This window comes from Ambystoma mexicanum, chromosome 5p, assembly GCF_040938575.1.
Source record: "Ambystoma mexicanum isolate Mex_15411 chromosome 5p, UKY_AmexF1_1, whole genome shotgun sequence".
Lineage (NCBI taxonomy): Eukaryota > Metazoa > Chordata > Amphibia > Caudata > Ambystomatidae > Ambystoma > Ambystoma mexicanum.
This window is the reverse complement of record NC_090930.1, coordinates 377,326,648-377,351,566: the sequence shown is the minus strand read 5'-3', so window position 1 is coordinate 377,351,566 and position 24,919 is coordinate 377,326,648. Positions and strand designations below refer to the sequence as shown.

General features: G+C 47.9%; 1 protein-coding gene across 1 annotated transcript in view; it reads right to left on the bottom strand.

Annotated features, from left to right (window-relative positions):
* LOC138480533 (enolase-phosphatase E1-like) overlaps positions 1–24,919 on the bottom strand; it is a 64,696-nt gene that overhangs the window by 7,767 nt on the left and 32,010 nt on the right. Inside the window, exon 3 of the mRNA XM_069612285.1 lies at positions 13,618–14,781. Coding sequence (XP_069468386.1) covers positions 13,618–14,781 — 1,164 coding nt within the window. The remainder of the gene's footprint in view (positions 1–13,617; positions 14,782–24,919) is intronic.

The following is a 24,919-nucleotide window of genomic DNA, read 5'->3' as shown; positions in this document are numbered from 1 at the left end:
CAAAGGGACATGCAAGCACCACCACTCCACAAGGCTGTCTTATGGCACAGACAGCAGTTCTGGGTATGGGGCTGTTACGGCAGGCAGAAAGAGCGGCGAGGACACTGAGCACACCCCAGATGTTCTGGGCACATTAAGCCCGATGAACCCCAGAAGTCCTGTGCGCTCGCCCCAAACCATGGATCCAGGAGCTCAATGCGCATCTCCAATGGATGGCGGAGCATCAGGACACACTGACCACACTGGTGCAGCAGCACTTAGAGGAGTCACACCTTCAGAGGGAGAGCAATCAGGCGATTGGCCGCTGGGTTGCCCATGCCATTCGGTGTTCGGTCTGTGCCACTGTCCTCATGTCTCGGAGGGTCCATGAGGGCATTGTGATCAATCTAACATTGCCGAGACAATGGCACAGGTCCTACAGGCTATCATGTCATGCCTACCACCTCAAAAGATGCCAGTGCCCTCCACCAGCACCACACCTGCAAGCTCCCAGGCAGGCAGCCCCAGAAGAAGATCAATGCACCTGTCTGGCGCATCTCAGAGGGACAAACGTGCCAGCAAGAGTGGCAGGAAGTAGTGCAGATTCATTGACACTTGCTCCACATGTTGATATTTTGGGACTGGGAGGTGGGAGGGTACGTTTGGGAAGGTCTTGTTGTTGCACCTGTTTTCATTTGTCTTTATCATAATACACTGGGTTGTGCATCTGAATCACAAGTGGACATTCTTCTTCTGTTTGAGTATTCATTATTTAATCAAAGTGTTACAAATTACGTGTCAGAAATTGTGCTCCATGTGCCTGTGAGGATTGCTTAAAATAAATTGTGAATCAGTGCATGCCGTGCATGTTGACCATCCATGGCATCCCGCCGGGGTCGAACTCCAATCCCATCATCATCGTCATCCCGTTCCTCCTCATCTGCTGGGTCAATGTCCAGGGGCATTGAAATGTTCCATCAAATACACATATTGTGCAGCATGGCACTTTCCAGGACAATTATTCCAGCCTTGATGGGGCTATACATTAGTGCCCTGCCGGATCTCCTGAGGCAGCAGAACACAACATAGTACATGCCACAGATGACCCAATGGATTTTCAAAAATTACATGTGACAACTTTTCTATATTCAAAAGTTGGGTCACAATTTCCTACTAAGACTGTTTGGCCTGCTCACTGTCTGCAGTCATGATGTGGCCTTCAATGTTACTACATTTCTTATTCCTTTCAATGTAAACAATGGTGTGTGTATGCCTACTTGGAGCCTCATGTCTTGTATGGTGCTAACAATCTGCGTTCTCCACCCGCAGTGCACTAGAGGCAAGACACTGCTGTGCTCAGCAGGACTAATAGGCATTGTGCACATTAGAGCACCTGCTACTTTCTCACCAGTGAGAATACTCTCATGTACATGTCACCATTGCATAGTGTGCCACTCCTTGGTTAGGGGGACTTTCACTTTGCGGAAACATGAATTCCTGTGACATGGAAAACTGTCATGGACCTCATGCAGCGGTAAAGCAGGTGCACTTTGGTGAGTGCCTATTTACCCCCCCACTACACAGAGGTCAAGCATCGGTCATTCTACTCACTCAAAGGCCAGGTGAACTCTGGTGAGTGCCAATGTGCCCCCCACTTCACAGAGGTCAGGCATTGGTCATTCTATTCAATCAGCAGCAAGGTGCACTCTGGTGAGTGCCTATTTACCCCCCCACTACACAGAGGTCAAGCATTGGTCATTCTTCTCACCCAACGGCCAGGTGCACTCTGGTGAGTGTCTATTTACCCCCCACTCCACAGGGGTCAAGCATTGGTCATGCTACTCACCCAACAGCAAGGTGCGCTCTGGTGAGTGCCTATGTACCCCCCACTACACAGAGGTCAAGCATTGGTCATTCTACTAACCCAACAGCCAGGTGCTCTCTCTGATGTGACATGCCATGTACTTTGGCAACGTGGAATTCCGCAAGACCATTGAGTCATGTTTGGATCCCGAAAAACGTGCACAGCAATGGGTGATGAGGTATTCAGCATCACAGACCATCTGCACCTTGAGGGAGTGACATTTTTTGTGATTTCTATACACTGCCTCAATGGCATGTCTGTCAACCAACTCCACATGGGTGCAATCTACACAATCCTGGAAAAACAGGGTTGTGGCAGCCCGTGCAGCTCACCCGGTTGCAAGGAAGTGCAGTACCAACACTACCTTCAGCAACGGTGGGATTGCAGTCCATATGTTTGTCATGCTGCTGATGACGTCATTGATAAGGGTGACTATTGATATTATGGTCCCACTGTCAAGCCAGTACAAGGTGTGGATTTGGCTTGGGGTCAGGTTCCAGGACGAGGCCCTGATGTGGGGAATTTGTGACTGCCTGCGGGGAGCTATCTGATGGACATTGATGTTAGGCATGGCCAACTGGTTCCTCATTCACCTCCTGAGCCTACAACCCCTACTCTGCCTCTCTGCTGCCTCATCCTCAATAGCTCCTTGCAGGTTCCCCAGCCCAATTGCTACTTCAGCGACTGCCAACATTGTTGTGTTGGGAGGTGGGTTGGGTGTGAGTGTGGTCCTTTTGTACATTCCCAGTGGTAAATGGTGTGCAGCTGTGCTAATTTACTCCACCTGGGGCCTGTTGCTACTCTCCAGGTACTGTTTAATGCCTGTTCCACGGGCCGGTGTTACAGCGCAGTGGTCACGGTGCCACAGCCATTTTTATGGCAGTGTTCTGTGTAAACGGAACTCTGAATGTGCCCGTACTACCACTGTGCTGGTAATTCAGGGACGTCCAGTGACTCTTTAAGCTCTTTACGGTCACAGTGCTACCAGGTGCAGTAGCACCATGGGGGTCACTTTGCGGTGACGTTTTTTTTGCACTTGTGACTCGGAATGTGCCGGTCTGGAAAACGGCGCCGGTACAGTGCTCTCAGCACCACTATTTCCGGACCAGCATACTTGTTATGAGGCCCAATGTGAAAATGAACACATAACCATTGTGATGCAAGGCAGCAGCTAGGACAAGTGACCCAACAATTTTAGATTTTGAAACGAAGTTGCAAAACTTTAGTTTGTGAGCAAAATAAGTGAAAACACATAACGACATGCAAAACAAAATATAATATTCAACCGATTCCCTCATGGAAAGTGCTTACTTTATTTGCTTTAAGGCCCGGAGGTTAAAGACCATGGTATACTAAGTTCACTGAACAGATACCGGGAATGTTAAATAAGCTCTAAAAATCAAATAGGCTAGATTGTATTAATAGTTAATAGCTTGTGTAGCCTGAGGAGGGAATTTTACATAAAAGTGTGACTGTGTAATGAAGTCATTTGAAAACCATAATATGTGTAATGTTGTTACCTATTAAACTCAGAAAGAGTAGGCACATGTGTTTTGTTATAGCTCTGACAAAGGACAACCATTCTTAAAGATAACAAACATAGCGTGTGAGTGTGAATGCTAGAAAAGAATCGTCTTCATTTTCTGGTTATGATTAGGGAAAGGATTTACTCACATTTGTTTGCAAGACAAATAGTATGCTAACATTGACCCATTCCAAACCAACTAACCCCTCCACCAACCTCACATTTTTGAGAAACCCTAAGTGGGACTTCAGGCACGCTAATTCTTCCTACTGATCAGGCAAAGGTCTCTGTTGTCCTGATGGCCTAGTCCACAATCAATGTTTATGTCCACAAGATATCACAGGGTAAAACTCTTGCATCCTCCTCAGGAGAGGGACGTAGGGTCACCACTCTCTAATGGTCTTCCAATGGTGATGTGAAGTTCATTTTTGGAGCTGGTTTTTCCCAGATCCACTGGATCAAGTCCGGCAACACTCTCCTGGTCACCTAAGGCAGCCTTAAATTCTATGTCAGCACTTTGGGTGCACAAGCATTGCTCAATTTATAGTACTGTTGAGATGGAAATGAGTATATCCCTAAGCGCTTTCAGGTGAAGCGAATCCCCTATGAGATAGCATGGGGGAGAAAACCGCACTCTGAAACTTGGTGTGAAAAGCAATATAGCGTGAACAGTAGATGCATGGCATTAGGAGACCCATAGAAATAAATGCCATCTTGTATTTATGACGAAAGCACAGGCTTGCATAACCACGCTGCACCAGCTGAGCTCCATGGAAAGATTTCACTAGGCCCAACCTTGCTAAGGCAGAAGGAATATGCACCGCCTGTTCTCACGGGAGTCCACTTCCCCCATGTCCCTTCACTGTTGCAAACATTTACTATCGTTCAGAGGAATGCACTCTGCAAGAGCGTAAAACAGCACAAGGCTCTGCGCAGCGACTATCCATCTCCAGTAAGCTGCTGCAGGCCTCTAACCCCCACCCAACCAGCCAAAGCCAGGCCCAAACCACTGACTTAACCCCACACCCACAATCCATGATAAGGGAGTGACCCCCCCTGTCCAAGCACAAATCAAGCGACCACAAAAGATCTAAGCTTGCGAGACTGTTTCACGCCCTCACCCCCAGCATAAAACACATCCGTTGTAACACAAGGTACAGGGAGGGAGAAATCCTAGATCAAACCCAGGGTGGAGACCTTCAGTGCCAGAGGTGCAGTATCAACCGAGCCCAGAATGTGTGGGTCAACGTGACTGTATTTCATCCTCTCTTCACCCCCTGGCATTAACCCCCGAGCCGCCCAGGTGCATGCCACAGTGACGGAGTAGTAGGTTTAGCGTGTTAGTATAAATGTAACATTGTATTTTACGAGTGACCAGGCCTTCACCAGACAACAAGATGAGCCCAGCTGGCCCACGTGGAGCCTGATAGATGGCGAAGGAACTAGCCAATAGTAGCCTGGCATCCCCTATGGAGAAGGTCCATGCATATGGTATTACCAATCAGTGGCACCAGTTTTTACTGTATATGATTATGCCACACACGAGGGAGTGACCGACTCACTAAAATTACTGGATTCCACAAATGTGGGACCTGTAACATGTGTAAATTTTCACACGCTGACTGTTGGGAGATCAAAGCCAATAATGGCATTGTGATCAAAATTAAAGACTTCATCAATTGTAGCACCACGTACGTTGTATATTCAATCATTTGTGTATGTCAAAAGAGTTGTGTGGGAAGCACAATTAGACAATTAAGAGTGAGAATTAGGGAACATCTCTCTAATCTTAAAAGCTGGGACATTAGGTAGCCTCTGGCTGTTCAGTGGCAGGAATGCCATCAGATGGCCAACAAGACTGACCTGCAATTCATAGGTCTGATGCGAGCAAAAACCGGGAAGAGAGGGGGTGACCTCACTTTGAAACTACAGAAAATGGAATCTAAATGTATCTGTCTTTTACGATGTGTCACTCAGGGGTTGAATGCGATCATGGGATGAATGTCTTTCTGTAGAATATCCGCGATATGTAAACTGTGTAGAGTGATATACAGCACCAGATCAACCGTCCAGTTTGTAGGGGCTGCTCAACTAGCAAGCACTTTATATGCTCCATAATGCATAGAATGTATTTGGGCCACATACTCATAAGGGTATTTCACTCAGTTATAACTTACACTAATGAGCAATAAGAATGGTAAATGCTTGGTCGGGTGAGCATGCTAATGCTGATATTTACTTGCATCACCGTCACTTATCATGTAGTATTGTAAACCTTCAGCGCTTGTACATATATTAATTCCAATGGTCTTTTGGAGGTACTTCTCCACCCAGAATCACAGTACCTCACAGCCTTTATCCTGGGCGGAAAGCACTATGAACACACTTGTTTGCCCCAGGAGTACTGTGAGAGCCCTAGCATTTTTAACAGGATATTACATGAAGACTTAGGGAACATTCAAGTACCCAGCATGATCCTTCAATATGTAGACGACCTGCTGGTCTGCAGCGACAGTGAGCAAGGCTGTCAAAGGGACTCTATTGCATTACTACAGTTGTTAGCAAGGAAAGGGTACAAAGTGGACAAAGCAAAACTCCAGTACAGCCAACTGGAAGTACTCTACCTTGGGATACTCATCTCTAAAGATGGAAAAATAATGATCCCCGACAGGGCAGCAACAGTGTGTGCCCCTCCCAAACCACTCACTGTAAAAGACATGCAAAAATTCTTGGGATGCAATTATTGCAGGTTGTGGATTCTAGATTATATAGCATACACAAGGCCGCTCCTACAGGGCCTCAAGGAAGTACAAAAAGAGAGCAACAGAATAGAGTGGATGCCAGAGATGATAACAAGTTTCAACAACTTAAAAGAAATGATTTCGACATTACCTGTCCTCGCCACACAGTAGTTTTACAATGTTTCGCACTCAAAAGGTATGCTTATGACAGCATTACTTACCCAGAAGAGCACAATGGGCCATAATCCACTGGCGAATTACAATGGAACACTTGACTTAGTGATGCAGGGGCAGTTCACGTGCGAACAGGCTTTTGCAGTCACAACCTTTGCCATCGAAAAAAGCTCTACAATTGAGATGGGGTGCTCAGTAACGTTGTCACGATTTTAGATCACACACTCACCATACAGAGAGCCTGGGCTTATGAGATAATGGGGGTAATTCATAGAATTCAGCGCACAAGTGGCGCACGCAGATAGCGCACAGTGTGTGCATGCGACAGTCTGCGCCAGCCGCGTGCGCCAAAACCCATTTCAGCGCACAGCGTATTCATGGATTTTAACATCCCTAAGCAGCCGTGGCACAGCGACCCTGCAGCAGTGCCAGTTACGCCCCCAACCCCGCCCCATGTGCCATGAACAGCGCACAAATCCAGTACATGGCGCACAGGCCAGTGGACCAGCATACAGCCCCCCAACCAGGAAAATGCGTGTAAAACTTCATGCGCACCCCTCAGAATACACGTACAGCACTCATTCACGGGAAGTTTTATACGCGATAGGCCTAGCGTGAGTGGGGAACGTGTATTACTGGAGTTCACGGGGAGTTTCACACGCGGTAGGGCCTGTGCAAGTGAGGCACGTGTATTTCTGGGGTTCGCGGGGAGTTTCACACGTGGTAGGCCCTGTGCGAGCTGGGCACGTGTATTTCCTGGGTTCGCGGGGAGTTTCACACACAGTAGGGCCTGTGCGAGCGGGGCACATGTATTCCTGGGGTTCGCATGGAGTTTCACATGCGGTAGGCCCTGTGCGAGCGGGTTATGTGTATTACTGGGGTTCGCGGGAAGTTTCACATGCGATAGGCATTGGGCGAGCGGGGCACATGTATTACTGGGGTTCGCAGGGAGTTTCACACGCGATAGGCCCTGTACGAGCGGGGCACGTTTATTACTGGGGTTCGCTGGAAGTTTCACATGCAATAGGCCTAGCGCGAGCGGGGTATGAGTAACACTGGGGTTCGCGGGGAGTTTCACATGCGGTAGGCCCTGTGCGAGCAGGGCACGTGTATTACTGGGGTACCCAAACGAATTGGCAGTGTGTGTCCTCCCAGGTGTGCCCTCACCCAGGGCCTGCAGACAGACCACAACACAGGGGAACACACTGCACCCCTGGCCATGCCCCACAGGCAGCCCATCCACCCTGGCGAAGCTCCCCAGCCAGCCTACATGTCACCACGCACCAGTGAGCACTGACTCATTTCCCCCCACCCACCCACCCAACAGTGAAGGGCACCTGCCAGCAGGCCCCTACTCATGTACACCCACCCACCCACCCAGAAGTGAAGGGCACCTGCCAGCAGGCCCCTACTCATGTTCCCCCACCCACCCACCCAGCAGTGAAGGGCACCTGCCAGCAGGCCCCTACTCATGTCCCCCCATAGCAGTCAAGGGCACCTGCCAGCAGGCCCCTACTCATTTAAACACGAAACAATGGACATAAGGAAAACAATGCAGAATGTCACATAATGATAAAAAAGAGGAAATCAGAATCCAAAATATATGAAATCAAAAATGTCTCCAAAGACTCCCTCCAACAAAGCAAATCCAAAAAGAAATGAAAAAGTAAAATCCATTGCTCCATGGAAAAATCAAAAAAGAAAATGCTGACAAATCCACACTCCAACTATTTACAAGGATGAAATCCTGGGTCCATGAGCCCAGCTGTCCAAATGAAACCTACAAAAATACACTAACTAATGAAGAACTATATACAAAAATGTGGGGTATTGTCCAAGTGCACCAAAAAAAAATTAAAATAAAAATGAAACCTAACACTAACTAACTAACTAACTATTTACAATGGCAGCGGGCTAGTCCGACGGCTCACTTTTTGATGTCCCGGGCCAGGGCATCATTGAACTCCCACTCAATGTCCTGGAGGCAGTCCTCTTCCATGGCCCTGAGGGTTCGCAGGGATGATGACATGTTGACCTCCAACTCCCTGCCAATTGCCTCGAGGCACTCGGCCCGCCTCAGTGCCCTCCGCATGGAGTTCTCCTCACTGACCATCGTGAGGCGTGCCTCTTCCGCCCTCTGCTGCTCCGCATCTATGTCATGGCCCAACCACTGCCACACGGAAGACACTTGTAATCCTGGGTCCTCCTGCCCTCTGGTCGATGCCTGCCCCTCCGATGTTGAAGGCCCCGAGTCATCATTGCTCCCACCATGTTGTTGCTGCTGCTGTGCCTGTGCCTGCGCCCTGGCTCTTGCTGCCTGCACGTCCTCCTCCGGCTGGGGTGCAGTTGTCGTGGTGGCCACCCCTGCTTGACGTCTGACTCCCGACTGTGGCAGGGATGTGTCCTCCACCATCCTGGCCGCTGGGTCAGAGGCAGCTCCACAGGGATACCCAGGTGATACATGGGTGGAAAGATGGCATGGAGGATGACTGGCGCATGGGGGTTCAGGTGAGGAGGGGGTCGCAAGAAGGTCCAGCACACGGAGGAATCAAGCACTGGTGGCCCGTCCCAGTAGGTCAACGCGGTCAAAGAGGCATCCGAGATGACGTGCAGTGTCTTCACAAAAACACTGCAGGTCACCGCGCATGCCCCGTTGATGCAATGCTATCTCAGCCAGGACAGGCTCAACCCGGTCCCGGATAGCCACGTCCACAGGTAGAGGAAGGCCAGTTGTTGTGCGCCCATCCCCTCCCTGAAAACGGGTCTGGACGTAAGCATCCCTGCTGGTGCCAGATGATGCAGTCACAGGATCAGGGACAGCATTACACACAGGCACCTCCGCGGCAGCCTGTGCTGCCTCCTGTCCCTGTCCCTGCCCCTGCACTGCACCACTAACACCAGTGGAATCCCCACCTCCAGACCCTGTGTGCGTCCCTTCCACGGCCTCCTCCTCCTCCAAACCCCCCACCAACCTGGATGACTCCATGCCCCTTCTGCTGCCGAGGAGTCCATCTCCAACCTCCGCCTCCTGGACCTACCCTCGGCCTGAGACGCGGCACCAGGCTCCTCACTCCCCGAAGAGATGACAATCTGGGAGGGGAGCCGGGCCTTGCGTCTCTGGCTGGTGGTGCGATCCCTGCCGCTTTGCTCCACGGCACCCTCTCCGCCCTCTTCATCAATTGACACTGCAGACAGGGAGAGATAGAACACAGTCATCAGGGCACTGTACAATGGACTGATACTCACATGACAATTGTACATGAATGGTAGTGTCAAACTTCAGACATGGCATCACACTCCCTAACACACATGTCATTTCTACTCACACACACGATCAATTCCACAGAAGTATTTCACCAGGCAGCACCATCCATAAATATACAACAGCATCAGCATCTGAAGGTGAGCCTGACATCACATGAAACACGGGGAGTGCACAACACATGCACACACACCAACACACTTACATGCATGTGTACATGTCCACCAACTGTCACAGTGATGAGATTGCCATCCATGTCACATCTGGCATTCAGCCTTCTACATGTCAGTGCCACATACATCCATGTTGCATCACAGTTGACCCTTGTCAAATACACACACATGCACACAGCGCAGATACATGCAGCTGGAACCACCATCCATGTGTGACACCACAACCATGCCAACGTACATACACAGCAATGCAAACTTGTGTGCTCCTACACCTGCATTTGGCCAAAATGCTTACCAACACATACACCATCCATGTGCCTCACACATGTGAGAACTCACATGTGTCAGCCTCACGCCCCTGTACATACACATCCATACATGGCCCTACAAAAACGCATGTATAACCTGCACACTACTGGCACACCACGACACGCACAGCGTCCAATCAGTATGCATGTACACTTACCGCTTGACTTCAGACGGGTCTGCCTCTCAAGGACCTGGACGTGGAGCGCTGGGCGTATGCATTCCAGGACCCTCATTTGGTGGTCTGACAGCTGGCCCCGGCACCCCTTGGCATCCGCTGCCTTCAAGAGGCACTGGGCCTTGTCGAGGGTCCTGGACCTGAAGTCCTCCCAGCGCTTCCGGACATGTTTGATGTCACGGACTGCCACCCCCTCCTCGTTGATGGCAGCCATGATGTCCATCCAGATCCTGGTCCGTCCTTCATTGTCGGCGTGCAAACTTCCAAAGAGGGCATCATACTGCCCCAGGACTTGCTCCACCAGGACACCAACTTCCCTGACACTGAAGCTGGTGGCCCTCTGCGTCTCTGGCTGGGGGTTGCCAGTGGTGCCAGATGGTGTTATGCCCGACATGGCAACCCCAGAGGCAGGTGTGGGTGGGCAACTGGGTCCTGGGGCTGGGCTGTGGAGCGATGGTATCCCAGTCGGGAGCCTTCAGTTCCAGCAGGGGTGGTCACAGCAACTGCACCCCTGGGTGACGTGCAGGCAGCAAATAGAAGGGCACGTGGGCAGCAGGCAGGCAGGCAGTAGCAGATGGCAGGTGGGAGCAGTAATTCGGCCTTCTGGGCAGGAGCGTGGTCTTACCTGTGTTGTCACGTGGCCAACTTGATACGGAGTGATTTGGCACGTGAAAAAATTGCATGTCAGCGTGTAATTCGAGGAAAGGCCCTTAGCGCGTAAGCGCATCTGTGACGTTACACGTGCAGGTGTTTCCCTCGTGACGGGTGCATAGTGAATCAGCACGTGAAGACACAGCACGTATGTGAATTCATTGGACCAAAGGTCCTTCAGCGCATAAGAGCATCTGTGACGCGCAAGGGCGTTACCCTCAACACGGGTGAATGTTCATTGTACACATGCAAAAACTGTACATCCGAGTGTCAGCTCATGTAATTGGAGGAAAGGGCCTTAGCGCGTACATGCGTAAGCGACATTGTACGTGTGGGCCGGTTGAAAAGGTACGTGTAGGACGCCATTTCCTTGTACTTGCTTTTCGTGGGGAGCGAGTGGGTGAATTTTGTACTTCTACTCGGTTCACACGCGATTACATCACAATGGTTCAAGTTCGTACTCCCTGTTACCTCTGACAGCGTTCAATTCTTATTTTGGCCTGTTTCCTCAAACAGCGTTCACTTCTTCTTTTGTCCTGTTTCCTCAGACAGCGTACAATTCTTCTTTTGGCGGGGGTGTTGCCAACGCGCACATTTGCATTTTTTTCACGTTATTTTTCCAGGCATACGGTGAGTCGCACACGTATTTACCAACTGTGCTTTCCCCGTGTGTCACGTACCCCTTCAGAGGTCAGTGTAGGCTACGTGTATTACGCGTACGCTTATTTTTGTGTTTCTGGGTGCCACAGCATAGTGCGGGTTCATTTTTCCATGCACCTGGTCTACGAGGGTTGCGTGCACGTTCATTTTTGTTTTCCGGGAGCCTGTGCGTTGCGTGACCCGTCATCTTCCCCCAGTGGTCACAGACAGCCTTGCTAGAGCAGTAGGGTACGAATTCCATCTAGTACCCTACCCCTTTCACCCCCAATTGCCCAGGACTATTGTTTACTGCTACTCCCATATGCACAACAACATCAGTGCCATGGTTGAGAGGTGACCAAGCGGTAAAGGAGAAAAAGGTAGCTGACCTCCAAAAGGTGGGCATGGTGGGCGCGGTATTTGACGTGGCCAAGATTTTGCAGGGTACCCCTAGACCCCCGTGTGTGGAGGACCAATCAGGGACACCCTTGCCCCCCCGGTTGTGGGAAACGTAGCTGACACCATCCCAGCTCAGCCCTTGTTGGACCAGCCCATTTTGGCACCTGAACCGGCACAGGATGACTCCCAGGCTGACTTCCAGGTCAGCAAGTCTAAGCCGCATGTGGCGGTGCAAGTTGCTGTCACCAGGCCACGTGGATCTGGGGCAGCAATGTCATCTGATGCCCCAAGTAGGCAGGGTGGGGAGGCTGCAGGGGCAGCTGCAGCTCTATCCACCCCATCTCTGAGTCTCCCATCCGGGACAGTGTCGGTCCAGGTCCATCAAACCGACATTGGCCCTGCCAACATCACCCTGCAGCCAATGCCTGCACCAAGACCTATGGTCATTGTGCATTTGCACACTCCTAGTACCCAGTCCACCGGCGCTTCTGCCCCTACTGACCAGAGCAGCGTAAGCCACTCAGGATCCGCACCACCTTTGAAAAAGAAGAAGGGTGCTCTGGCACTACAGGCTGAGACCCCAGACACGGCTACACACTCCGGCACGTCAAGGAAGCCTAGCTTTAATGACGCCGAAATTGATGCACTTGTGGCCTATGTGTCGGCACATAGCCGCAAAATGGTGGTGACTGCAGGGTGCAAGACCACACCTGGTCAACGTAAGGCACACTGGCAGACCAATCTGTATTCTGTATCACTACCTATCACTACCTACCTATCTATATGTGTGCATGTATGTATAATAAGCTGTCTTGACTAAATTGCCGAGATATCTCAGGGTGTGGCGAGCTGTATAAATAATAAACAAACAAACAAACAAACAAACCTCACTGCCTTTGTTTTACGTATACTGTGTACCTGCCCCATTCTCCGCCCATACCCTCATTGCATTGTATGCATTTTATGCAACAACAAACTCTGTATATTTCTCTGCCCATACTGGGCACCAAACATCAGACAAACGACTGTGTATATGGAGTACTTTATATATTGAGTACTAGACATTTTACATCCAACATTGTGCATTACATATTGCCTATATTGTGTACTGAATAGCATCTCGCCATCACTGTGCACGCTACTGCATGTATCCTGAAATGAAATCATCTATTTTCAATTGCTATGCCATCGTTATGTTACCAACTTGCCCACTTCCATAATGTATTTGACAGCAATGATCCTCATTACTTAAATCCATTCCAGGTGCGAAGAGCAGGCATGTAAGGGGTGACGAATTGTGGCAGTCTGAGGCAGTCTAAAGGCAGATAAGGCAGACACTGGATTGTGCTTGGTAAGTTCCCCTATTAGTCTACTGCCCATGCTGCTTTGCAATTTGGAGCTTATAAACTATTTGCATCAGCAGCGTAATGGTTTACGCGTGCACCAGAAGTCGAGTGACTCTGCTGGCATCAGCTTTGGAGACCGACCAGGCGGACATCGACCATCCCCCTTTGGTATTACCTAAAGACGGTCCCATTATGATTCAACATGCTGGTTCCCACAGGATCAGGGTTCAGATGTCAATATTACAACATTATTGCCGGCAAGTGCCCTGATATTATTGTTTGCATCTAAGGCGACATTAAAGAAAGACATTTGTCCGACTATTTCTACTCCGAAAATCACAACATTTTGAATCAGCCATAGATTGTGTAATGTTTTGTACAGGCTTTTTATTTCCCTTTTCAGCGGTGGATTGCTTCTTGTTAGATTCTCCTTTAAAGGAAGGCTTTTTTGGAATATATTTGTAAATTTCCACATTTGACTCCTCTGTGTCATATTCAACTGATTCCTCACAAGATGTTTCCTCACTAGAATTAGAATTGCTTTCTGTCTTCCGAGCTTTGGGTGAATCCTGCCTCGATGGCTTTTCAATTATTTTCACTTTCTGTAAATGCCAATTAGTGTCAGGTTTCTTCTTTCCTTCTTCAGCTAGCGTCAGTTTCATTTCAGGTTGTGATTTAAAGGAATCCTTTTTTGAACTATCTTTGTAATATTCCTTGCCATGGTTGTCTGTCTCTTCCTCTTCATTTGAATCCTCACAAGATGTTTCCTCATCCGATGTATCCATTCTGTCTCTCTTCATTGTTGTGTGTGATACCTGCCTGTATGGTTCTTCAATTATTTCCACTTTCTGAAAATGACGAATAGTTGGCGGAATCTTCTTTCTGCTTTGCACTGGGGATTGTTTCTTTTTAGGATGTGCTTTAAATTGCACATTTCGTGAATTATGTATGTAGTATTCAGTATCAGAGTCATATGTCTCTTCTTCATCTGATCCCTCATAAGATGTTATACTGCAATCATACATGTTTTCTCTCTTCCTACAAGACAATGAAACCTGCCTCATTGGTCCTTCAATTATTTTCACTTTCTGTAAAGGCCTACTGATTGTAGGTTTCTTCCTTCCCTTTTCAGGTAATGTTTTATAGGAAGCCTTTCTTGAACCAGCTTTGTGATATTCTGTGTCAGGGTCGTCTGCCTTCTCTTCATCATCCTCTCTTTCTCGTTTCATGGTTGGGGGTGAAACCTGCCTGGAAGGTTCTTGAATTTTGTTCACTTTTTGTGAATGCGTAGGCTTCTTCACTGTTGCATTAGTGGATTGTTTATTGTAAGATTGTGCTTTAAACGGTGATTTTTTTGGAATGTCTTTGACATTTTCCTTGTCAGTTTCATCTGTGTCACCTTTTTCTGATCTCTTGCTGGATGTTTCTTCATGAGAATCTTCATTATGTTCTCCCTTCATAGTCAACGTTGAAATTTGTGTTTCAGAATCTTCAATTATTTGCACTTTTCGTAATTTCCTACTGACAGATAGGAAGACAAGTCTCTTAAACAATATGTACAGTAAATAACATTGAAATTATGCTTCATCGACTGCATCATCCAACACTGTATTTGTTTAAGGATATGACTTGAGAAAAATATTCCTTTACAAATAAACCTTATCATTCCATAATGTTTGATTGTATTGCCCTGCCATTTCAAAGGAGATTGCAGAAAAACAGCCACTCATTTACACATATAGCAATTTAAGTAGCCTCAAACCATTAAAAAAAGTCTATCAGTTCTGCAGCATGCATATCTCTTGTGGTAGATGTAAGGCTGTCACCTTAGTTGTTACAGAGGCCTCTGACATTTGAAAAAAACTTGCTTTACGGTGTGACCAAAGTAACATACATTTTCTGAAATTTGTGATGCTCTGGAAAATTACTAAAATAAAATAAACTTGACATCTCTGGAATAGCATTCAAAAAATCAATTAGCAATCATGATACAATTTTGTGCAGACTTTATACACAATTGTATTTTAAGGATGCAGGCGTAGAGCCCTAAATGTGGAGGTAAATACAGGCTGCGGAAATTCTATTAGTGTAAAGATTGGTTCATTTTAGTGTCAGTGTTCTGACATTTGTCGCAGCATTTCAGGTCATTTTCTAATTGGATTTAGTTTTGCCACATTTTAGAGAGCACTATGCTACCGAGTACGTAGTTGAATGATGGGAAGAAAAAGGTGTTGTTACTGGTCCCCATTAGCACACGGGCCTCTCGCTGCATTAGCCAGCGTCCAGCCATTTTGGACTAGGCCCCATCAGAGGTGTAGATTTCTGCCATTCAGGGTACTAAGCCGCAGATCTGAGCCTCTGTCTATCTATTTAATAAAGCTTGATTCCTTCTTTCCCAGCGAGTGCTCAGCTTGCTAAGGCCCTTGGAGGAAAGGTGAGGTGCAGCACACATATTAGTTATTGTTGCATGGGGCTAGCTGTTCTCAGGAGTTTTGAGTGAAATGTAGAATAACAGTTTGTGTTCTCGATGAGAGATAAGTACAATAGTTGTGAATGACACCTTTTGGTAACGTAGCCTGGAGTGGAAACATTGCCAAAGCGTCAAATAAGATCATGGTCATACTGCCACCTTGGGAATGTTGTGACAACTGGATCTGCAATAGAATGGCTTGGTAGTATGAATAAATATGAGAAATTAATTTTCAAAGAGTGTTAAATTGTTTTATGAAGCAACTTGATTATCCAGAGATAGCCAGAAAAATATATGCTAGGGATAGCAAAATGTTTTAAAGTGGCAAAAAGAGCTGCAGAGTATGCTGCCACAAGGGGTGGGAACTGCCTGAATTGCCAAACTGACTTAGCTCATGGGAGAGGATATTAGTGTGTCTAATTTTCTGACTTCACTGTTCACACTCATAACATGATTGGGTCGTTTAGGAGGGCCAGCACATCAGAAGTTGTATGAACTTGCTTTGGCAAATGAGGGTATGTCATTTTAGTAAATGTTACATGTATAACTTTAGCCAATAAGGATGTAGTATTGTCTGCTGAGTGCACAAATAGATAATTCATAGGAGGATGCACTTAGGATGGTCACAGGTAATGTACTAACTAATGGGGCACACTGATATATTTTGTATTTAAGATTTTATGTAGGTGGGAGCCGATAGGGAACGTGGGATTAACATGTACTTGTTACTTGTAATATATTCAAAATTTGTAGTTTTTGTCTTTAAATATTGTAACCCAATGTGGGCGCGTCAAGAGCATTTCCAATTTTCAGTTCAAAGGAGCTCACTAACACTCTTGGCTGTAATTTGCATGCATTACGGCTGTTTTCCTTGCAAATCGTGCACTCCTTGGATTGTTTTTTTCCCATCCGTTTTTGGGCCTACAATACAGAATCAATGGGCCTTATTATGAGTTTTGCAGTAAAAATCAGGTGTTACTGTGACGGCGGTCCTAACGGCTCCACCACCGTGTGATTCCGGAAAGAAGGTAGGATTGCGGCTTGTCAGCCGCACGCATGCCTTATCCGCGGAACCAGTGACACCATCATCACAGTAACACTGGCGTAGACGGATGTACTGTCCAAATGGTGGCAGTGCACCCTCCTCCTCTGCGTGCATGCTGGACCTAGCGGCAACACGTATATGGAGCCGGAAACAACGGAACCGGAAATAACGTAATCGGCGGAACTGGAACGAGCCCGGCACACATTACAAAAATCACAATCCACTGCGATCTCCCTGTATCAGAAGCCATCCAGCCTTAGTGAAAGCCACAACATATACAGGGACATGAGCTCAAAGGAGCTCTTTAAGATCCTAAAGGAACTAGAAAACCCCATTCCTCCCACGGATACTTGCACTAAAAATAAACAATGGTGCACAGGGATCCAGAATGCCCTTGTCAACAAAATTTCAGGGCTCCAATCTAAAATTGACAATAAACAACAACAACTCACCTATGTTCCGACCTCCAGTCCCACCCCTCCCCCTCCTACAGCCTCCAGCCCAGGATTCACCTTCAAAAAGGTATCCACACCCGAAGTACAGAAAATCATAGCGTCATTGAAACCTTCGAACTGCAAGGGGGACAGCTGTCCCGCTCAGATTATAAAAGATGCTGCAAGGGATCTCTCCCCATTCATCACAAAATTAATAAACCTGTCTTTCTCTGATAACTCGGTCCCTAGTAATCTAAAACAATCCTGGGTCCTACCACTACTAAAAAAAACTACCCTCGACCTAGATATACCCACAAATTACAGACCCATCACCACTGTCCCATTCCTACTAAAAATTCTTGATAGAGTGGCCTATCTACAAATCCAGGATTACCTTGAGACAAACCATCTACTAGGAATTCGCCAGTCCGGCTTTCGTCCACAACACGGGACAGAAACGGCCCTGGTCGATCTCAAGTGCCAGATAGACGACCTCAAAGACAAAGGTAAAGCTGGCATCCTTCTTCTTCTTGACCTATCCGCTGCCTTTGATCTGGTTGATCACAAAATCCTGTGCAACCATCTGTCATCGGCAGTTCACTTCTTCCACTCTGCAATTTCATGGATCCAATCCTTCCTGGACAATAGGACCATGCGGGTCTTCTCACCCCTAGCAGCGGCCGACCCTATTCCTATTACTTGTGGTGTCCCACAAGGATCGTGTGTATCACCCACTTTGTATAATATTTTTACAAAGCCCCTATTCGACAAGCTGGACCATCTGGGTGTCACCTACACCAACTACGCAGACGACACCCAGATACTCCTCACCTTAACCGGCAACTATAATTCGGACGCCATTTGGATCAATGAAGTCTTCTCCATCATTCAGGCATGGATGGCCACACATGGCCTCTGCCTGAATGATGACAAGACTGAACTGCTCCTTGTCGGCTCACCCAACACCATTCGGAAACTTAGTCCTAGCTACACTAGCCTTACCATTGACGGCAACACCATCACTATCGCCAAGAATGTAAAAACCCTTGGTTTTTACCTCGACACGAACACTAACCTAGCCAAACAAATTAATATGACTGCCTCAGCCACGGCCTACACAGGCAAACTAATCAGGGCCTGTAGACCGCTGATCTCCCCTAACAACTGCCTCACCCTAGCCAGAGCACTTATACAATCTAAACTAGATTACTGCAATAGTCTCTACGTAGGTGCCAACAAAACGGTAATCAATAAACTGCAAGTTATACAAAATAATGCACTCCGTGCCGCCCTGAATATTCCCAGAAGAGAACATATTTCGGCTACCAGAATCGCATGCAAATTGCTATCCATCCAACATCCAACAAAAAATAGATCTAAAAACTATCTGCCTCACCTATAAAGCACTCAACGGCCTTGCCCCGCCCTATCTCACCAACAAATTCACATTAAGACAGAACACTAGAACCACTAGATCCTCTAATACACTACAATTGACTGTGCCCAAATTCTCCCTCAAAAGAGCTGGTGGTTCCAGCTTCCCAGTTCTGGCTTCACAACTTTGGAATACCATTCCACTGGATATCAAATCTACACCCACCTTCCAACCTTTCAGAACTAAGGTCATCACCTGGTTACTCAACAATTAACCTACCATGATTGAATGCATACCTCCTGCTTGATTGTATTTTGCACCATGCCAGCATATTACTGTCTATGCACGAATTGCTATATTACTGTCTATGCACGAATTGCTATCCTGTCTTGTACACCTTTGCTTCATCACTGTATAATTGTACCCTACCTTGCCTGTAACTCGAAGATTAAGCGCCCATATACCTTTGGGTCAGGTGCGCTATACAAATTAATAAACAAACAAACAAACAAACAAATAAACAAACATGACATTGAGGATTCCCCAAACCCGCCAGCGGAAGCCACACTTGCTGGTGGGGCACAAAGTTGACAATGTTGGGGAGCTTTTCTCCACAGACCAGCACAGCTCCGGCACAAGGCAATATGGGCAGAAGTAGCCCGGAAAGTGACAGCTGTGGGTGTGACAGCATGGAGCGTAAAAGACTGCCATAAAACGGTGGGATGACCTCTGGCTAAGGGTGCAGAAACTTCTGGCTGCACACCTGCAAAAATTCACAGCCACAGGTGTTGGACCACCCTCATCCCTGAAGCTACTTCCATGGGAGGATAAGTGCAGCAGTGTGTTGTATCAGGAGGGCATTGAGGGAGTTTGTGCAGCAGAGGCAGGAGGTGGGACACCTGTCGAGGCTGGTGAGTACAGAAATTCACAAATATAAAGTTCACACAAGCATATCCTGCCCCCCTCAATGTACATAATGCCCATAGCATTGTCCACATCACCCCAACCACACACAGCACTTCCATGCCGCCTCACTGAATACAGTGCAAAGCCCCCCGAGTATAACCCATACACAACCACATGCACCACACATGACTGCATGTGAACTGACACTATGGTTCCTGTAAGCAGCGTGACTCACATGTGACAGGTCCAGCAAACACATGAGGATGGTCCATTACAGTGGCTGCCAGGGCTGCAGCTCCCAACAGGCCTGTCTGTGGCAGGTGCTGCGGCCCTGGCATGCTGAGATGCCATGGAATCACTGCCACCATCAACAACATTGCCACTGCACATGCCTACCAACCCACATGGGACCGTATGGGACTTAATGCAAATGTGATTCAAGAACATCCTGCCGCCTGACTTCCTGGGCCCTGGTCTTTGATTATTCCAGTTGCACTGTTAAGTCAGCATATGTACATTGGCAATGGCTCCAGTAGAAAACTGCCGGTACCACTGGCATGGTTAATATAGGACCCATAATGAGGCACAGTGTCACCTGCACACTGCAGCACATACACCCATGCAGGGACACCCATACACAGCTGCGTGTACAGCGTTGTTACATCATATGCCACACACCCAGGCACTCCCCACCCCCGCCCTACTCGCACATGCAAACACAGATGAACAACTCTTCAGCAGGCTCAACTGACAACAGAAGAAAACATAACCCACAAAGGCGACAATGTGCATCCTGGTCACGAGAATGCATATGTGTCTGCCTTGCTGCCACTGCCATCACAACACTGGTACGCCCTCACCTGCATGGACACATGGGCACACACCAATTGTGGAGTGCCTGTTCCTCACATGACCCTGGAAGACCTACCACGAAAACACCACACACATCCTGGCCATGCAACCAGGTCTCACCTTGACTCCAGGCACGCACCCCTCCAACAACATTTGGAACACATTTCAGATATCTGCACATGGACAGACATGCATGGCACTACCCACAGCCCAATGTGGGTGTACATGTGAGCATACCCAGCACAGCTATGTCACATGTGCCATCTGCACAGTGCCTGCAGCTGAGTCAACGCAACCCATGCATGAATTAGACATACTATGCAGCATTGCCTGCCCCCACAATGTAATATAGCAAGAGGACCATGTTGCATGTAATTGTACAATACTCAACCATTCAGTTCCCTAACAGCATGCCTTTCATTCACAACAGGAACATCATCTGACACGGATGACTGTCAAGCACAAACATCAAGGGACAGTGGACGTGCAAGGCCCATAACACAACGTCCCTCAAACTCTGGTGCAACTCGCCCATCAGGGCAGTGACAAATGCAATGGTACACCACACAGAGCCGGCAGACAACCCTGCTGCCCCATGACACAGGCAGACCCTCTGCTTGTCCCACCTGCTGCCCCTGTGATACAGGCAGCCCCCCTGCCTGTCCCACCTGCTGCCCCCATGACACACGAAGCCACATGTGCATTCCCAAAGGGACATGCAAGCACCACCACTCCACAAGGCTGTCTTATGGCACAGACAGCAGTTCTGGGTATGGGGCTGTTACGGCAGGCAGAAAGAGCGGCGAGGACACTGAGCACACCCCAGATGTTCTGGGCACATTAAGCCCGATGAACCCCAGAAGTCCTGTGCGCTCGCCCCAAACCATGGATCCAGGAGCTCAATGCGCATCTCCAATGGATGGCGGAGCATCAGGACACACTGACCACACTGGTGCAGCAGCACTTAGAGGAGTCACACCTTCAGAGGGAGAGCAATCAGGCGATTGGCCGCTGGGTTGCCCATGCCATTCGGTGTTCGGTCTGTGCCACTGTCCTCATGTCTCGGAGGGTCCATGAGGGCATTGTGATCAATCTAACATTGCCGAGACAATGGCACAGGTCCTACAGGCTATCATGTCACGCCTACCACCTCAAAAGATGCCAGTGCCCTCCACCAGCACCACACCTGCAAGCTCCCAGGCAGGCAGCCCCAGAAGAAGATCAATGCACCTGTCTGGCGCATCTCAGAGGGACAAACGTGCCAGCAAGAGTGGCAGGAAGTAGTGCAGATTCATTGACACTTGCTCCACATGTTGATATTTTGGGACTGGGAGGTGGGAGGGTACGTTTGGGAAGGTCTTGTTGTTGCACCTGTTTTCATTTGTCTTTATCATAATACACTGGGTTGTGCATCTGAATCACAAGTGGACATTCTTCTTCTGTTTGAGTATTCATTATTTAATCAAAGTGTTACAAATTACGTGTCAGAAATTGTGCTCCATGTGCCTGTGAGGATTGCTTAAAATAAATTGTGAATCAGTGCATGCCGTGCATGTTGACCATCCATGGCATCCCGCCGGGGTCGAACTCCAATCCCATCATCATCGTCATCCCGTTCCTCCTCATCTGCTGGGTCAATGTCCAGGGGCATTGAAATGTTCCATCAAATACACATATTGTGCAGCATGGCACTTTCCAGGACAATTATTCCAGCCTTGATGGGGCTATACATTAGTGCCCTGCCAGATCTCCTGAGGCAGCAGAACACAACATAGTACATGCCACAGATGACCCAATGGATTTTCAAAAATTACATGTGACAACTTTTCTATATTCAAAAGTTGGGTCACAATTTCCTACTAAGACTGTTTGGCCTGCTCACTGTCTGCAGTCATGATGTGGCCTTCAATGTTACTACATTTCTTATTCCTTTCAATGTAAACAATGGTGTGTGTATGCCTACTTGGAGCCTCATGTCTTGTATGGTGCTAACAATCTGCGTTCTCCACCCGCAGTGCACTAGAGGCAAGACACTGCTGTGCTCAGCAGGACTAATAGGCATTGTGCACATTAGAGCACCTGCTACTTTCTCACCAGTGAGAATACTCTCATGTACATGTCACCATTGCATAGTGTGCCACTCCTTGGTTAGGGGGACTTTCACTTTGCGGAAACATGGATTCCTGTGACATGGAAAACTGTCATGGACCTCATGCAGCGGTAAAGCAGGTGCACTTTGGTGAGTGCCTATTTACCCCCCCACTACACAGAGGTCAAGCATCGGTCATTCTACTCACTCAAAGGCCAGGTGAACTCTGGTGAGTGCCAATGTGCCCCCCACTTCACAGAGGTCAGGCATTGGTCATTCTATTCAATCAGCAGCAAGGTGCACTCTGGTGAGTGCCTATTTACCCCCCCACTACACAGAGGTCAAGCATTGGTCATTCTTCTCACCCAACGGCCAGGTGCACTCTGGTGAGTGTCTATTTACCCCCCACTCCACAGGGGTCAAGCATTGGTCATGCTACTCACCCAACAGCAAGGTGCGCTCTGGTGAGTGCCTATGTACCCCCCACTACACAGAGGTCAAGCATTGGTCATTCTACTAACCCAACAGCCAGGTGCTCTCTCTGATGTGACATGCCATGTACTTTGGCAACGTGGAATTCCGCAAGACCATTGAGTCATGTTTGGATCCCGAAAAACGTGCACAGCAATGGGTGATGAGGTATTCAGCATCACAGACCATCTGCACCTTGAGGGAGTGACATTTTTTGTGATTTCTATACACTGCCTCAATGGCATGTCTGTCAACCAACTCCACATGGGTGCAATCTACACAATCCTGGAAAAACAGGGTTGTGGCAGCCCGTGCAGCTCACCCGGTTGCAAGGAAGTGCAGTACCAACACTACCTTCAGCAACGGTGGGATTGCAGTCCATATGTTTGTCATGCTGCTGATGACGTCATTGATAAGGGTGACTATTGATATTATGGTCCCACTGTCAAGCCAGTACAAGGTGTGGATTTGGCTTGGGGTCAGGTTCCAGGACGAGGCCCTGATGTGGGGAATTTGTGACTGCCTGCGGGGAGCTATCTGATGGACATTGATGTTAGGCATGGCCAACTGGTTCCTCATTCACCTCCTGAGCCTACAACCCCTACTCTGCCTCTCTGCTGCCTCATCCTCAATAGCTCCTTGCAGGTTCCCCAGCCCAATTGCTACTTCAGCGACTGCCAACATTGTTGTGTTGGGAGGTGGGTTGGGTGTGAGTGTGGTCCTTTTGTACATTCCCAGTGGTAAATGGTGTGCAGCTGTGCTAATTTACTCCACCTGGGGCCTGTTGCTACTCTCCAGGTACTGTTTAATGCCTGTTCCACGGGCCGGTGTTACAGCGCAGTGGTCACGGTGCCACAGCCATTTTTATGGCAGTGTTCTGTGTAAACGGAACTCTGAATGTGCCCGTACTACCACTGTGCTGGTAATTCAGGGACGTCCAGTGACTCTTTAAGCTCTTTACGGTCACAGTGCTACCAGGTGCAGTAGCACCATGGGGGTCACTTTGCGGTGACGTTTTTTTTGCACTTGTGACTCGGAATGTGCCGGTCTGGAAAACGGCGCCGGTACAGTGCTCTCAGCACCACTATTTCCGGACCAGCATACTTGTTATGAGGCCCAATGTGAAAATGAACACATAACCATTGTGATGCAAGGCAGCAGCTAGGACAAGTGACCCAACAATTTTAGATTTTGAAACGAAGTTGCAAAACTTTAGTTTGTGAGCAAAATAAGTGAAAACACATAACGACATGCAAAACAAAATATAATATTCAACCGATTCCCTCATGGAAAGTGCTTACTTTATTTGCTTTAAGGCCCGGAGGTTAAAGACCATGGTATACTAAGTTCACTGAACAGATACCGGGAATGTTAAATAAGCTCTAAAAATCAAATAGGCTAGATTGTATTAATAGTTAATAGCTTGTGTAGCCTGAGGAGGGAATTTTACATAAAAGTGTGACTGTGTAATGAAGTCATTTGAAAACCATAATATGTGTAATGTTGTTACCTATTAAACTCAGAAAGAGTAGGCACATGTGTTTTGTTATAGCTCTGACAAAGGACAACCATTCTTAAAGATAACAAACATAGCGTGTGAGTGTGAATGCTAGAAAAGAATCGTCTTCATTTTCTGGTTATGATTAGGGAAAGGATTTACTCACATTTGTTTGCAAGACAAATAGTATGCTAACATTGACCCATTCCAAACCAACTAACCCCTCCACCAACCTCACATTTTTGAGAAACCCTAAGTGGGACTTCAGGCACGCTAATTCTTCCTACTGATCAGGCAAAGGTCTCTGTTGTCCTGATGGCCTAGTCCACAATCAATGTTTATGTCCACAAGATATCACAGGGTAAAACTCTTGCATCCTCCTCAGGAGAGGGACGTAGGGTCACCACTCTCTAATGGTCTTCCAATGGTGATGTGAAGTTCATTTTTGGAGCTGGTTTTTCCCAGATCCACTGGATCAAGTCCGGCAACACTCTCCTGGTCACCTAAGGCAGCCTTAAATTCTATGTCAGCACTTTGGGTGC